At 42.1% G+C, this 16,689-nt stretch overlaps 2 protein-coding genes across 2 annotated transcripts; one reads left to right on the top strand and one right to left on the bottom strand.

Moving 5' to 3' along the window:
• The first annotated feature begins 303 nt into the window (after positions 1 to 303).
• On the top strand, positions 304 to 8,519 carry pde6b (phosphodiesterase 6B, cGMP-specific, rod, beta). Its single transcript, XM_030084640.1, has 23 exons — positions 304 to 470; positions 572 to 883; positions 1,941 to 2,093; positions 2,645 to 2,734; positions 2,848 to 2,988; positions 3,081 to 3,155; positions 3,262 to 3,326; positions 3,556 to 3,622; positions 3,708 to 3,755; positions 3,867 to 4,016; positions 4,141 to 4,284; positions 4,477 to 4,542; positions 4,643 to 4,792; positions 4,876 to 4,983; positions 5,092 to 5,201; positions 5,768 to 5,855; positions 5,951 to 6,051; positions 6,166 to 6,273; positions 6,347 to 6,410; positions 6,572 to 6,646; positions 7,093 to 7,176; positions 8,123 to 8,276; positions 8,444 to 8,519. The coding sequence occupies exons 1-23, from the start codon at positions 312 to 314 to the stop codon at positions 8,494 to 8,496; spliced, it is 2,565 nt and encodes an 854-aa protein (XP_029940500.1). The 5' UTR covers positions 304 to 311; the 3' UTR covers positions 8,497 to 8,519.
• A 2,358-nt stretch (positions 8,520 to 10,877) lies between these two features.
• On the bottom strand, positions 10,878 to 15,658 carry LOC115383447 (uncharacterized). Its single transcript, XM_030085628.1, has 4 exons — positions 15,283 to 15,658; positions 14,212 to 15,083; positions 11,984 to 12,038; positions 10,878 to 10,903 (listed from the first exon to the last, which is right to left on the bottom strand). Exons 1-4 carry the CDS (start codon positions 15,656 to 15,658, stop codon positions 10,878 to 10,880), a joined length of 1,329 nt encoding a protein of 442 aa, XP_029941488.1.
• Between the last annotated feature and the right edge of the window lie 1,031 nt (positions 15,659 to 16,689).

The raw sequence follows: 16,689 nt of genomic DNA on the forward strand, positions 1-16,689 counted from the left end.
CAGCTCTATCTGCTGATGACAGAAGGATTGTTTGGACTCAGCTCCCTGCCTTCTCCCGAGGGCTCTCTCCTGCTCACCTCGCTCATCCCACTAACAGAGAGGGATTATTTTTTTTAAACGTTCATTTGGATGTGTCCTCTGTCCGTGTATCACCTGGGTAAGTCTTCATTGTTTGTGCAAGAGATATCATTAGTTTCTAATCTGTTTTGATGGTTTTTTTTGGATTGTTGTTTGTAGCTGGAGAAATTGGAGGCAGCTCCTGAAGAGGGAAAAGTCAGAGATATTAGGGAGCAGAGGAGGAAGAAGGAACCATGGGTGTGCAGAAGGAAGACGTGGAGAAGTTCCTCAATGGAAACCCCGATTTTGCTAAAAAGTACTTTGCCAAGAAAATGAACCCTTCGTCTCTGTCGAAGATTTCAGGACTTCCGGAGAAACAGATCGACTTTGACAAGTTTCAGGAGCTCAGTCAGGTAAATTACAGTCTACACCAAATCTAACCATTACTGAGGAACTAAATTAAACTAATCCTGAACAATTCTGAATAAAATCTTTATCTTAACTCTTTTTCAAGGTTGAAGAGAGCCGGATCATGTACGATCTGATCAAAGACATGCAGGAGAACATCAACGTGGAGAAGGTGGTTTTCAAGATCCTGAAGCGGATCAGCGCGCTCATCCAGGCCGACCGCTGCAGCCTGTTCATGTACCGGCAGCGGAACGGCATCGGGGAGCTGGCCACCAGGCTCTTCAACGTCAACACTGAGTCCGAGCTGGACGACTGCGTGGTCCCGCCGGACTCCGAGATCGTCTACCCTCTGGACATGGGGATCGTCGGCCACGTGGCCCAGACCAAGAAGACCGTGAATGTGAAGGACGTCACACAAGTAAGGAGGGAAAGCCACTGATCAAGGAGGAAACAATCCACCAATTTTAAATAAATATAATACATTATTTTTTTCCAACTGTAGTTCAGAATGTGGCCACTGAGGGACACTGGAGGCTTCCCCCTTCAAACTAAGAAGGGTCAGATCATCTCCTCTTCATAAAAACTATATTTAGAAACTCAAAATGACGGACGCTTTTTTTCAGGCACCTGAGATGTTTTTCACCTGAATTTTGAGAGAACAGCTCAAGGTTTAAAATAAAATGTTGCAGGTGAACGTCTATGATAACTGAAGGATTTAAATCTAAAAAGATGGGTTTATATAGTGTCATATGGAATGTTTAAGGTGTATTACTTTCTAGGAGTGTCTGGAAACAGTTCGAACTGCATGTTGACAGTGATTATCCCTCTGCTCATGCAATATAAAAAGAACACTAACTTCCAATTGTTAGAATTCAACTGGTACCCTTATTCTGCGCAATTTTAACTCTTCGGACAAAGATTTCTTATGTTCAGAGACCATAATTAAAGGCCTAAAATTGTTTGAGGATCACTTACTCTTCTGCTTGAAAATTGAATTAAAATAAAAAAGAATCATGTGCTAATTTACCAATAAATAGTGATTTGTATTTCCTAAGCAACTGTGTGGTCTTTTATGAATTGTAATGCGCCAACATATCATGACTAAAGCCTGTCGGTGGAGACTTAGTCACACATATCTATACTTGACCAAGTGAGGATGCAAATCCCTTTGTCAGACATAATCCATTTATTTTCAGATCCCGTCAGCCTCTGCTCAAGCTGTGGATTAGACACCTGTGGCATTTAGTTAGCAGTCAGCAGGAATCTAAAACAGATCAAAACCGGGTTCCCTTGATGCAGAGGGTCCGCAGCACTGCTTTATATGAACATTTTAGTGCTGTTTCACAGTGTCTGGTATCCCTGGAATCTCATTGATTCAGAAAACATGAAATAAATACTGATGAGGACAGATAGGTTCTTCATGCATGTGGTTTTGGTAATTATTGATGTTTTCTAATATCGTCCTCACCTTGCAGAACCAGTACTTCAGTTCATTCGTCGACGATCTCACAGAGTACCAGACCAGGAGCGTTTTGGCTACGCCCATCCTGAACGGCAAAGACATGGTGGCAGTGATCATGGCTCTGAATAAGACCACAGGACCGCATTTCACTCCCGAGGATGAAGATGTGAGTCTCAAATACACAAAATATCAACCCTGGAGGCACAGAGAGCAGATCAGGAGGGGAGATGTTTTCATTATTGGGGATTAAAAAAACTAGAGGAAAGTGTTGACATGGGAATGGAAATGTCATCTGTGCAACAGGGAAGGAATTCCCCTGAGCAACCAGCTGCGTTCTTTAAGCTTTTAGGTGAGTCCTTGCACATCAGCTTGTTAAGAGATCAGCTGTGAGCATGCTAACTCATTTATGGGGATAACCTTACTGGATGGAAAGGAGCCAGAGGTGAGAGACCCTGGACAGACAGCTGGTTGATGACTTCCCATTTAAAGTTGAACCGTGCTCAAACACATCCTTTGCTAAGCTTGTGCAAAATATTGTCGCCTGACTACCTGAATGCTGGGTTTTGAATGAAGTTGCATTGTTTATATAATGGAAAATTGACATCTTAACCTCCAGATTCGTCTTGCTGATGCCCCCCAGAGGAAGCCAATCTTTTAAGAAAACCACTGTTATGTATTCATGGGATGTTTTTGTTTTTTTCCACTTTGTTCATTCAGCTTTTCTTGAAGTATCTGAAAATTGCTTCTTTGAACTTGAAGATCTACCACCTGAGTTATCTCCACAGCTGTGAGACACGTAAAGGACAGGTACGGGATTTTAACCGACACGACTTACACCCAAGAAACACCCAGTTTGTATGTGATGTAAAACCTGATTTCCATGGCGGTTTCCACTCCTATGTGTTCCTCGTGTGCGTTAGCTGCTGCTGTGGTCCGCCAACAAGGTGTTTGAAGAGCTGACAGACATTGAGCGACAGTTTCACAAAGCCTTGTACACAGTCCGAGCCTACCTCAACTGTGACCGCTACTCCGTTGGTTTACTAGACATGACGAAGGAGAAGGTACATGACGTTATTCCCGCTATTAGTTACATTCAATTCATTCATTACTGTGAAGTTTTGCACTTTTTCTCAATATGTCCGTCTCAATCCAGGAGTTCTTCGACATCTGGCCCGTGCTGATGGGAGAACAGGCTCCGTACTCTGGCCCTGTGACTCCAGATGGAAGGGTATGTTGTAAATATGTAGTATTACTGTCCGCACGTAGCTCAATGGCATATTTTAATATGTATGTTTGGTCAATTCTTCTAATATTTGCTTTTATTCTCCCTGTAGGAAGTAATTTTCTACAAAGTGATTGACTATATTTTACATGGAAAAGAAGACATCAAAGTCATACCGTACGTGAATGGGCTTTTTCTTCCGTTTTTATTCATATTTATTTGTTGAAGAGTTGGTGACATGAAAAAATAATATTGATTATTCAACTACAGATATCAAATTTGGAATAAAAAATGGGATTTTATGTGATTTGAAGTGATATTAAACATATATTAATATTAAGTAATCAAGCAGATGACTCGCTGAGAGTCATCTCATCTGATGGCTTCCTTCTTCTCCCTCACACAGGAATCCACCTGCAGATCATTGGGCCCTGAGCAGCGGCCTCCCTACATATGTGGCTGAGAGTGGCTTTGTGAGTTTCTTTTCATGCATTTCTAATCAGTTAGTTCCTCCACTTCTTATCAGACTAATCTGTTTTTTTACTCTCTGATCTGTAGATTTGTAACATCATGAATGCACCAGCTGATGAGACGTTCCACTTTCAGGTACGGTGCCTGAATGATCACGGATTATGAGACTGTGAAGTAAACCACCTCACGACTTTCTTAAAAAAGACAGCTTGAGATGTATTTTCCTTTCCCGGTTTGTTGTTGCAGACAGAGCCACTGGACAGCAGTGGGTGGACCATAAAAAATGTTCTCTCTCTGCCAATCGTCAACAAAAAAGAAGAAATTGTGGGTGTGGCCACATTTTACAACAGGAAAGATGGGAAGCCCTTCGATGATCAGGATGAACAGCTCATGGAGGTAATTTTGTCTTTCATTGTTTGTATAAAAGAGTCAGCAGAAATCCTCATATGTTATTGGCTTCAGAAATCAGAAGCGGGAAATTCAGTGTATGAAAATGTTGATTGTTGTTTCTTTTCCTCAGGCTTTGACCCAGTTCCTGGGATGGTCGGCTCTGAACACAGACACCTATGACAAGATGAACAAGCTCGAGAATCGAAAAGACATCGCTCAGGACATGGTGCTCTATCACGTCAAATGCCGCGATGATGAGATTCAGAATATCCTGGTCAGTCCTGTTTTCTCTTCTTTTTGTTGGTTTACCTGAAGTTATACTGTCTTTATATGCTCACTCATATTTGAAACAGTCCTGCAGTCAATAATGCTTGACATTAAAGCTTGAAACGGTCTTCATCCTCCTGCTGGTTTGCTCAGTTCATGTATGTAAAAATCACATATTTATTCCCCACATTTCTTGCAGAATACTCGTGACGTCTATGGCTGTGAGCCCAGAGAGTGTGAAGAGGACGAGCTCTTAGACATCTTGGTAATTTAAAAATAATAAAAAAAAATACACTCTGATATCTAACCATTTTTGTGTAGTTTTAAAATTGTCAAAACTTTTTCTCTTTATATTCCCCCGTTAGAAAAAAGACCTACCTCCGATGATCAAGAAGTTTGAGATCTATCAGTTCCACTTTTCGGATTTCAACTGCACTGAGATGGAGCTGGTTAAATGCGGGATCCAGATGTACTATGAAGTCGGAGTAGTTAGGAAATTCCAAGTCCCTCAAGAGGTATTATTAGAAACACACATAAAATGAGTAGGTCGCTCTCAGTTTATTTTAAGAGCTCGGGAACGACGATTCCCTTCTTTCAGGTGCTGGTTCGGTTCATGTACTCAGTCAGTAAAGGTTACAGGAGGATCACCTACCACAACTGGCGTCACGGCTTCAACGTGGGACAAACCATGTTCACACTACTAACGGTATGATCTGCTGACTCCGTTCTTTGTCCTTTTTGTGTACACGTTCACAAAAACCAAAGTCACAGGTTTTGTGCTTTTTAACTGATTTGTGTGTCTTTCTGTGTTTAGACGGGAATGCTGAAGCGGTATTACACAGATTTGGAGGTGATGGCCATGATAACGGCGGGTTTCCTTCACGATATCGACCACAGGGGGACAAACAACTTGTATCAAGTCAAGTAAGAGCTGCTAAAACGGTTTCCCCGCTCACTGACGAATATCACCAAGGCAGAGTTTAAATCACCGTTTGCTGTCTGTGCAAACATCGTAGCAACCAGAATGAATTTACAGTCACTGAATCTCAATCAGCTGTGACAAAAACAGTGGTATGTACAGGAGTAGGGATGATAAGAGGAAGATGGTACAGCACCAACACCAAAGTTATCATGAACGACAACAAAAGTCACAAGGGCAAGCATTTTGAACAAACATTAGCCGTAAAGGAGGCTCCTTCCTTACTAGATCCAGTTGACTTTGAGATATTGTAATATCCAAGGATGCCTTAAATGTTTGTTGGTTTGAAGGCTGCACAAATAATTTATGTTATAAACCAAACAATCTAATTGCATTAAAGTGAAAATTCCTTGATTTTGCTGTGTAATTTCATCCAGACCTTCCTCTGCTGCTCGGCAGTGCGGAGGTTAACCATTAGTACCATGAGGTTATTATTAGTGTGATCGGTCCATATTGATCAGAAGCCCACTAACAAATCGACTGCTGATGTTTTTTTCTTTTTCCTCACCAGATCCGGTAACCCTCTGGCCAAGTTGCACGGCTCCTCCATCCTGGAGCGACACCATCTAGAGTTTGGAAAGTTTCTCCTGGGTGATGAGGTGAGGAAACAAAGCCGGTTATTAACTTGAATGATTACCCCAAGGAACATTTTGGTGACGGGCGCTGCTGGTTGCTCCCTTTCTCTCCTCTGCAGTCGCTGAATATCTACCAGAACCTGAACAGGCGGCAGGTGGACCACGTCATTCATCTCATGGACATCGCCATCATCGCCACCGACCTGGCTCTTTACTTTAAGTCAGTGCAATCCCTCACTCGCTATCCATAACTCCAATCTTTAGTCTTTTATTTTCACATAAATAAATATGAAAAGGAGGTAAGAAGAAATAAATTGGTTCCTCCTCTTGCTAGGAAGCGAACGATGTTCCAGAAGATTGTGGACCTTTCACACACTTACGAAGACGAGAAGAAATGGGTTGAATTCATGTCTCTAGAAACGACCAGAAAAGAGATCGTCATGTGAGTGAAACAGACGTGCACTTCAAGCTTTGTTCCTCCACAGGAGTCTGATTCCACGTTGTTTCCATTCCAGGGCCATGATGATGACCGCATGTGACTTGTCTGCTATCACAAAGCCTTGGGAAGTACAGAGCAAGGTGAGGAGTGCCAAAATCAATACACCAGGGACCTCATGAGGAAAAAAAAATGTCTTCTAAAGTGAAGTAATGGATATGTAACAAACATACGACCAGCAGTATTTTGATTATCTGGCATCGTTGTTTGGGAGCTGCTCCAAAGAGTGCCGTGTGTCTTTTAGGTCGCCTTGTCTGTGGCAGCGGAATTCTGGGAACAGGGTGACCTGGAGAGGACAGTCCTGGAGCAACAGCCCATCGTGAGTTTTCAAAATATTGATTCCCTGTGTATTTGTGTGGATAACCTAGTTTTCTATGTTGTGCTATAAGAAGTAAAAGAAGAAAATCGCTGTTGTAACTCAGAATATAATGAACATTTCTTCCACTATAAATAACTGACGGCCGGAGTAAAAGTCACAATTAAACTATGGTGGTGGTTGTGTTTTATAGCTTCTATCTTGTGTATTTTTCACTATTGTGCTACAATTTCTGAGAAGCACCTGTAGATATAGTAGAAGTCTTTCACACTGTAATTAATGTTGCAAATGATTGTTTGAAGCTGTACTGCAGAAAGTGTTGATGAATGAGATAAGTGCAGCAATGTGAGAGAGCAGAGACAGTAATTCATGAACGACCACTGATTTATTGAACTACTGACGTCATCATGGTTTCTTAGCGCTTCTAAGGTCTTGCTCTCTGCCAACAGCCCATGATGGACAGGAATAAAGCAGCCGAGCTCCCGAAACTGCAGTGCGGTTTCATCGACTTCGTGTGCACGTTTGTCTACAAGGTAATGTTTAACGGTACATTTCCATTCAATCACATTATGTTTCTTTTTAGATGATATAAATGAAATCAGTTTGTTTTCATGCGTTTCCTGCTTCAGATTACTGTTTTTAAGTGATCCTCTGGTTCTGTCGAGCATATTAATGTACCCCGAATCTAAATAAGTAGTGACTTAATACATTTTGGCTGTCACTCCCGGTAGACGCTGTTTTAAGTTAAATAACATCTGTTAGAGTGGCACAGTGGTACAGTGACGAGCACTGAGGACACATAACAAGAAGACCTCAGTGAAATTCCAAGCTGGGGCCTTTATGTGGGAGTTTTGTGACTTCCTCCCTTCAGACCAACTCTTTAGTTATTGGTGTGTGTGTATGTATACTAATGTATTGTGTTAATGTTTTTGCTGGACTGGTGATGAACCCTATGTTCCTGACACATTTCCCTTCTTCTTCTATCATCTGAGCTTTTTCTTATAAAGAGGAAAACATTAGGGACAGTGAAAGTGGTTGAGCTGCATTAATATCACTTTATTTGTTGCTATGGTTGAAAAAAAAAATCTTGAGGTAAACAAAGAGCAATTAATTTTAATCAAGCCGTGAGTCATCTGTGCTTAACAGATTATCTGAAATAACTTTGAGAACTTTGAAAAAAATATGAAATGGAATCCTAAATTGTCTTACAAAACAAGACTGCCTCAATGAATTTATGAATGAAACAGAAAAAATGTAGATTACAGGTTGGATTCAGGGAGGAAGTTGCAATGGCGATTCATCAGCAGTTTACATTTCAGAGATAACCTCAAGCCAGCCTTTTGGATTCAAAGTTTTCACAGAGCTCTCTTTCACCAACAGGCTCCAGCTCTTTAATGCTTTTTTAACTTCACCAGTGCGTCATCAAGTGCAATGCTATTCTCATCTAAACCTCTTTTGCACTTGATTGCGTCTTCTCAGGAGTTTTCCCGCTTCCACCCGCAAATCCAGCCGATGCTGGACGGCATCCTGAACAACAGGAAGGAGTGGAATGCTAAAAAAGAGGAGTATGAGGCGACACTCAAAGCCATTGAGGATGAGAAGGCTGCCAAACAGGCAGCAGCAGCAGCGAAAGGTACAGCCATCAAAAGAAGATAATAAAGTGGAATTCTCATTTGGTTATCACATAAAGAAATATAAAGACATGACAAAAAAATAACACTAAGTTTTATTCATAAATTGAGAAATTGCTGTCAGATGTTCCTGATTCAGCAGTGCATTGACTCTTGATCTGTTCGACAGCTGAGGCCAGTTCCAGTGGTGGATCGGGCTCCAAGACCTGCTCCGTCTGCTAAAAGACTGAGGGGTTACGCTCATGATGGAGGTGGCGTTCACACAAGTTCATAAAGGACTGACTCCAGAGTCACAAGAGAAGCTGCAGCCAAAGGAATGAAGCCAGGACAGCAGACACGCGAGAGCACGGCCCCGTAGTCCTCCATCGGGAAAAACATGTTTAAAATGGAAAAGAAAAACCTGAACAGGGAAAACTCCTCACCAAGAAGAATAGTGTTTGATTCTTAGGGAAACTTTTCAGGTGAGTTAAGAACAAGGTGGGAGAATGTCGACAAGCTGACCGATAAACAGAAGCAGTCAGACGACATGTAAGACTCAGTCTCATCCCTTTTCTTAAATCATTACTGAGAAGGTTTTTACATGTCAAGTTTATCTTATCTTTTAAATTATTTAAGGATTACTGTTACTAACAGCATGATTGTGTACTTCCTCAAATGTACAGAAGACAATGGCTTTTTTATATACTTCCTTACAGTTTCCTAAAACTAGATTGAATCCTGCAGATGTTTTAGGACTCATCTTGTATATACTGTACATCTGTGTAGTGAATGACACCCATGTACAGTTTGGGTTATATCAGAGTGAAGACAGCTTCCTGTTAATATTTTTTTTCTATCCAATCCTCTATGCTGTCAAAACTGTTTGGATCATTGTTTGACGATCGCTGTTCATGGCTAGATTGGAAAATCGCCTCTAATCTGGTTCATGACTTTATTCCTTCCAGTCAACTGATATTTACAACTGAGAGTTTGTTTACCTTGACTGCAGAGAGCCAAATGTAGGCTACCGGTAATGCAGTAGTGCAGTTTGACAGAGGTGTACGTTTACTATGAGAAGGCTGTAGATGCTTCTTCATGATGCCTTTAATACTGTGTGTGTGTGTGTCTGAGTGTGTGCGTGCGACAAAGAAAGAGATCATAGCCGATAATGTTTAGTGTTACTAATGTCTTGTTAAATAAGAACAGCATTCATGCAGGAAATCACAAGGCTTTAATTGTAATCCTCCTGGGTATTCTACTTTCTGAATCTCAAATTTGCTGTTTGCCTACATTGATTCTAATTTCAAAGTTGGGGCTCAGAATAGTTACACAGCAGAACCAGCTTGTTCAGACTGCTTTAAAAACGAGCTGTGCTGCATTAAGCCCTTCTCGATGCTGACCTGGAGCAGCGATCAGCCAGCGTCCAAAAGGGATATTTCTAATAGAACTACCATAGGTTTGAAGTGAGAGGAAACCCACAAAAAGAACCAGGTCCAACATCTGAAATAAAGAAAACTGTGCCGTGAGGCAGCGGCACTGAACAGGAGCACAGGCAACGAAGACACACGGCTGTTCGACACAGCGTGAAATCAGAAACTTTGCTTTGTGTGAGGACTTGTACATAGTCTCTCTTTTTGTAAATATATATATAAGAACATATTTTTCTAGATGAAATAGATGCTTTTCCCTTTTTAGTGATATCAACAAATTGTTTATTGAGCTTGTGAAATATTTCACAGGTAAATCAGTGTCTATAATATTAGGTGTTAAAAACATGTGAATATACCAATAACTTAAATAGGTTTCACTTACCTTGTGGTCACTGTATTAAAGCTTGAATCATCACATGCACCCTGTCTACAATGAGGACTCAAATAAAGCAAATGTATTTTTATCAAGTATCTGAGTGAATTAATGGTTTATAGAACATTTTTTTAACCTTTTTTTAATTAGATCTTAAATCACAAGACATAAAATCCACCTTTAAATGCATTTCTGTCAGACACACTTGCATTGTAGTAGCACAATCAATGCAATGCTGTAATGCAGAGTTCACAATGAAGGTTACTATATTATACAACCTGAGATTACAGAGGGAACACTTCTGTCCACACTGCACTTTCTACTACTGGACCCTGACCTCAATCCTGGGATTGCTGCTAAACTAGGCCAGGATTACAACCCTGCTCCTTCTCCAGGCTCATCTCCCACTGAAGGGCAGGTAGGTGTAAACACACACGCACGTATGCGTGCGCATACATACACACACACACAGTACATATTTGTGTATCAAGTCTGTTTCCTCCCTTGTCCTTCAAGTCATGAAAATAGAAAATAAGTCAAATAGAGAAAGTCAACATTAAGTTAAGCATGTGCTCGTTTCCCCAAACTGGAGGCCACAATTGTCAAGATTATAAAAACGTTCTAAATAGCTTTTGAATTTATGTTCTTGGTGTAAAACGGTCCTGCTTAACCAAATGGTGAATTGTGCTACAGTGGACATTCGCTACAAATTTTATTTTTATGCCGGGATGCACAAATAACACAAACACATGAGAAACATCACATTGAAAATATTTTATTTTGATTGAGTTTGGAACAAAATAACGCAGGTCTGGACCAGTTCATTTCAGGATGGTTTCAGAATTTGCTGCAGAGAGAAAAACGGAACAAAGGACTTTATAAATAAAAGCTCAGCACATTAGAATAAAGAGTAAAATTTGTATGTGAGATACAGTTACACAGGTTGTTGTATTTTTTATATTACCTTCAGCAAGCTCTTTGGCGATGCGCTCCTGCTCCTCTCTGGCTTTCTTCTCTTCCTCCTCAATTCTCCTCTCCTCTGCAGCGATGGGCTTCAGATACTCTGAGAAAAAAAACCAATACAAAGCCAGTCAATACTACTAAATATCACAATGAACAACAGAGTCTAATAATGTCACTGCACAGATGATACCCGTGACACTTTAAAGACTTTGAATATTTTTGTTTGCATCTACAAATGTATCAATATATTTAGGATAATATGTGAAGCGTTAAAAACAAAACAACTTTGAGAAGGCACCAATGCTAAAGTTAACAGTTCAATGTTCCTATTTGAACAACTAATCCTTTAATGACACTGAAAGATTATACAAAATGTTCAAACATTACAAAAAACATCTTCTATATTACTATAGCCAACTTAGGGGTGCAGTGTCAATCCCAGCTAAATATACTGTAGACAAATGTAGGTTGTATCCTGGACAGGTTTCCATTTCATCACTCACACACACACAATATAGGTTCACAATTATACCATCAAATAAGTGTTTTTGAACTGTAGGAGGAAACTGTAGAAAAGTGTACTTCTGTCCAGTGTGTTTTGATAATAGGTAGAAAAAAGAAAGAAAAAAACACTTGCCAGAAATGTGAAATGAGTGACAATTCAATTCAACTTTATTTATACAGTGCCAAGTGCAACACAGTCATCTCTGGGCACTTTGACTGAGAAAACTTGACAAGGTGTGTAATTATTAAAAACTGGATGGCCAGAATGTATTGAATCTCAAATTTTTAGGATTAGCGATTCACCTGAATGAAGTGTACAGGTGTAAAATACCAGCTACACAGTGTCTCATAACCAACCAGTCAAGTTCAATACTGTTAGGGATTTTTTTTCCCCACAATTGACCTAGAAATTGATGAGGTGTGAGAACTCCAATTTGTGTGTGTGCATAGATAAACTTACCAAATCTCTGGTGGCCATAGAAAATGCCGAACAGGAGTGCGGACCATCTGGCCGTCTGAAGGAAAAGAGAAAGGTGTGTTATTCAAAGCCGAGATCTGAGGAGAGTTCAATTCACAAGCACCGGGGTCCAAACGTTCCGCTGTACGATTTACTTCTTCATTGAGCTCTATCACATTAGAACGCTGTGGCTGAGTGCTGATAGTGTCTTGTTACATCTGCACGTGCCGGGCTGAGCTCGCCGATTCATCTGATTTAACATCACACACAGGTGTGCGCGAGCTGCGTCAACCCAGCCGTGACGGGGGCGAAGTCCACACGTTTCTGACCTTCTACCGAACACTAAAGCATATATCTGCCCTCCGAGAGCCCTAACAGAGTCGCTGTAGCTCCAAAGTTAGTTAATAATGAAAGGCCGGCGTGTTAAGTGAGAAAAGCTCGATGTGTTTGTTTACATCTGTGTTAGAGAAGACGCGCTCACCTGTCAATGTCACTGAGAGCTAACATCGACCAACCTGCTTCTACAACCACTATTAACGTTCATTACACGATGCGGCGCGCAGTGAGAGGTAAGTGTGTCGTCTCAAAATGCCTTTCGTGTTTGATTTTTTCATCCATAACGCTATCAAATGTAAAAAATGGTCTTTCTTACCTTGATAAGCGGAGAAACTGCAACTGGAGGCGCCATGATGAAGCGAGGCAAGAATTTCCGGTCACACAGGAAGTGACGCAACCAAGACGACAAAATAAAGTTCAAGTTAATTATAGTCGCCTTAGATAGAAAAAAGTTTCTTTTTTTTTAAAATCTGTATTTAAAGTCAGAATTCTGTCATAATTTTGATTTTTAAGTCATAATAATAAAAATCCCCTGTGCCTTTTGATGCACCGAACCATGAGTGTGCCTTTTCACCTTTAATGAAAGATGCATGAACTTCTTAATGACCGTTTGATTTATTAATTACTTCATTTACTTTCTCCTACAATCCAAAACCATGCATGTGAGGTTAGCTGTTGACCGTCATTGTGGCTTTCCCCTTTTGTGCTGTGATTGACCAGTGACCTGCTCAGGGTGTATTCTGTTTGCCCCCAAATGGCTCCAGAACCATCGGACTTGTTCGAGGCGAAGAGCACCACGAAACCTGACGCTTCACAGGTTGCACACCTTAACAGGGAAAATGGCTATACTCTGAGGAAGTCACACTGATCCTACTGGCAGGTTCAGGGACAGTTGGCAGTAATCAGTATTGAGTGGTGTGACTTTCTAACAGATACCCAGGCAAATTTTTGTGTTGAAAGAATTTGGTGAGATGATGAATTCATACTCAAAATGAAGGAAAAGTTAGATCTTTTCTATTACACCACATACATGAATGTGTACTTGCAATCACACTGAATTGTTGTGAACTAACTGCATCTGTCGTAAATATTTGCTGCACTGCTGTAACGTGATTATTTTTGTTTTGATATCTTATCACTTATTGGTTACTTTACAGTTTTGCAAAGTGAGCCAACATTGTACGATCAATTACACAGGTCATCTGATATTTCATTCGTGAAATGAATTGTTCAGAACATGGCCTTGGCCTGTATTGCACTGTATATGTTTAAATCCAATGAATGGACTGCTTATTGATAAAATATCTCAAGTCTCAGTTGAATTAATTAAAAGTGTGCTTGTTGCAGTGTGTAAGATTTCCCTTTTTAATATGTGGTTGTGTGGCTAAATTCAAATCCTATTCCCACAAAGGAATAGTAACAAAAGAATCAGTTATATGTAAATCAATCAAACTTTATTTACACATCAAGTTCCATGGAAAACAATGGAGCAACACGTGCTTTATAAACATAAGGATTCATGACCCAGATCCTCTCTACTGAAACTCACCCACCCGTGATCTGTACACAGTAAAAGTTAAATGCATCGTAAAAAGGGCTGTAGTGATAAAAAAACATGTCTCACCGCCAGCTTTCAAAAATTTAACATTTACATTGCATACATATTTGCATTTTACATTTACAAGTTGGCGTGAATACAAAAATAAAAGAATGTACACAGTATTTCATGTATGTTTTGAAAGTTTTTCAGAAACCATGGGCTACTCTTCACAGGATAAAGGCCCTTGAAAATTAGCCATTACACAACAGTTGTACCAGATTTGGCTAACAGTGCCCATCAAAGAGAGTGGCACAGGTGAGTCCCAGATGTGGTTGGATTTTATTCTGCTGATTACTCTCTCAACCACCGTCCTGAGACGGGCAATCGCCTGTGTCTTCTCAGTGTCCTCTCTTGTAAACTGGGCTGCATGCTTGAAGGGTGGAGCGATGAGTTTTGCGCCAACACCAGAGAGGAGATCATCAATGACAAAGTCTTTGTCTGCCATCACTTCATCGCCTGGCTCGAGCAAGTGAAGGATACCACAAAGCTCTGTTATCTCTTTGTCAGAGATGCTGCCAGTGTACAGCTTTGAGAAGAATGACACAAAGCCATGGGGGGTGACTCCAACAAGGGCCTTCAAAGTTGTCCTCTCTTTGTCATGGGAGGACATCTCTGATTGCAAGGTGAGTGAAGAGGCTGCAGCCACAGCGATCTCAGTACAGTCCAGTATCACACGGACATTGGGACAGTGCTCCTTGAATTTTTCCGGCATGACCGACCTTATTTTGTCCCTACTCACCCACAGTGGAGTTGTCCCCAGAATGCAAAACAAGTAATTAGCCCAGGTGATGGTCACTCGGCTCACTGTGGCAACAGTTGTTTGAAACATGTCAGCTATCTGTTGCTCCGTCATGCCAGCAGCGACTCTCATGGAGTACATGAAGAATTCATCAATTAATGGCATGCTGCGCGAAGGTCTGGGTGCACCGTCATCAGTCGCTTCCACACCCATCTTCTTTGCTTTGTTCCAGTAGATCAGCCGTGACGCAGATGGTGCAATTTGTTCCCAGAAGATGTTAAACACACGCTCAGATGGAAATTTTGTGTAGAACCTGATCTGGGCATCAGACACACAAAGCTGACTGAAGACGGCTGGGGATGGCAGGGAAACGCACTCCAGTTTGGCTTCCAAGTCTTTGATGTAATCTGCTGCCTCATCGAGAAAACCTGTGGTGATCAGAAGAAAGATTAATTTTGGTCTTAACACAATTTATTAAAATAATAGACCCTGTTGACCCACACACACACACACACACACACACACACACACACACATATATACATATACACATACCGTATACACACATATATACGAAAAGTTAAATGTGTATGTAATCCGTTGTTTACAACAGATGGAGTTTCTTACCTGCTGCGGGAGGGGTCGCATAGTCATGGTCCAGTTTAGCCACTTTCGCTGCGGTTTCTATCCGTTTGCTTTCCAGTTCTTGGGCAGATGGTTCCACAAACTGCCGTTTGGAGCCACGGCCGCGCACGGACTCCCTGGCACGATGCAGTGTGAGCTCATTCCAGCCGAACCGACTTGGAACAGCGTCAGTTTTAAGGCGGCTAACAGTTAGCCCCAGGACGTAGTCTGCCTGAGTGAAATGTAGGCTGCAGACATATGTACTCCCCTCTCTAATGACAAAACCGGGCCCCTCTTCCCGCCTAATCGCCTGAACCCATTTTCGTTTGACCTCTTCGTTCCTCGGAAACGAGTGAAAATGAAGGTAAGGCTGCTTCATCCCGTATGAAAAGCAACCAGGCACGCTACAGTACCGTTTGTTCTTAGTTTGCGCCATTGCTATCGGAAGTGGCGTTCCCCCGTGATTCCGTCTTCTTCTTCTTCTTCTCCGCTCTTGTTTATTGGCGGCTGGCCACCATCTCGGGGCATTACCGCCCCCAACCGGGCTGGAGTGTTAAAGACAGGTCAGATGGAAGCTCTACCTGCCTTCGATAAGGCGGCCATACAACTTACGCCGGGAACGCACTGGACGCGGAAGCGTAGCGGAGGCGCCGCGCGCGCCGCGCGCGTCTCCGCGCCGGCGCTTGGCTGTTCGCACTGGAGGCGCCTGCGCTCTCCGCGCTGGTCACACATCGGCTGCACTCGGCTCGCTCCGTCAGCTCTCGGTTTTCACGTTTGTTCCCTGTTCCCTCTGTCTCGCTCTGCCAGTATGGATGTGTGTGTTTTGGTGACCTGTGGAGAGACATTTTCTCCTCCTGTCCTCTTTTTTCTGCATCACGTGAATGTCTGTCGCTGTGTGTGTGTGTGTGTGTGTGTGTGTGTGTGTGTGTGTGTGTGTGTGTGTGTGTGTGTGTGTGTGTGTGTGTGTGTGTGTGTGTGTGTGTGTGTGGGTGCGTACATGCGTATGTCTGTTTGTGTGTCCATCTGTCTTGTGATTAGACCCAAGTGACAAAGTATAGACGGACGAGCAACACCGCCCGTAACTAATCGTTATTTAATTTGTTATATTTTGAAAATTGACCGGATTCTCTTGCCTTTTCTGTTTCCGACTTCCTGTCTGGTCCGATCTGCTTGATCCAGCTTGACACATGGCGCTCCCTGCGCTCGCGGCTCGCGTGAAAAATAGAACGAAGCGGAGCGGGCGCGCTGCAGAGCGCGAGCCGCGGCGCGCGCGGCGCTCCACTGCGCGTTCGGTGCGGCCGGTCAGATAGGTTAACATGGGAGGCGATCAGAAGCGCAGTGCGCGGCGCTACCGCGCGCGGCGCTTCCGCGTCCAGTGCGTTCGGGCCGTCAGTTTCCCACAAAAAAAAA

This window comes from Salarias fasciatus, assembly GCF_902148845.1.
Source record: "Salarias fasciatus chromosome 7 unlocalized genomic scaffold, fSalaFa1.1 super_scaffold_4, whole genome shotgun sequence".
In the NCBI taxonomy this organism is placed as follows: domain Eukaryota; kingdom Metazoa; phylum Chordata; class Actinopteri; order Blenniiformes; family Blenniidae; genus Salarias; species Salarias fasciatus.

Bases quoted from the DNA above. Each gene is read 5' to 3' on its own strand.
- pde6b (XM_030084640.1), top strand. From the start codon at position 312: ATGGGTGTGCAGAAGGAAGACGTGGAGAAGTTCCTCAATGGAAACCCC. The intron at 884-1,940 runs GTAAGGAGGGAA...CTCACCTTGCAG, and splicing joins ATGTGAAGGACGTCACACAA to AACCAGTACTTCAGTTCATT. The intron at 6,052-6,165 runs GTCAGTGCAATC...TCCTCTTGCTAG, and splicing joins GACCTGGCTCTTTACTTTAA to GAAGCGAACGATGTTCCAGA.
- LOC115383447 (XM_030085628.1), bottom strand. From the start codon at position 15,658: ATGAAGCAGCCTTACCTTCATTTTCACTCGTTTCCGAGGAACGAAGAG. The intron at 12,039-14,211 runs GTAATCAGCAGA...CTTTTCCTTCAG, and splicing joins TCAGGACGGTGGTTGAGAGA to ACGGCCAGATGGTCCGCACT. The intron at 10,904-11,983 runs GTAAGTTTATCT...TTCTCTCTGCAG, and splicing joins CTATGGCCACCAGAGATTTG to CAAATTCTGAAACCATCCTG.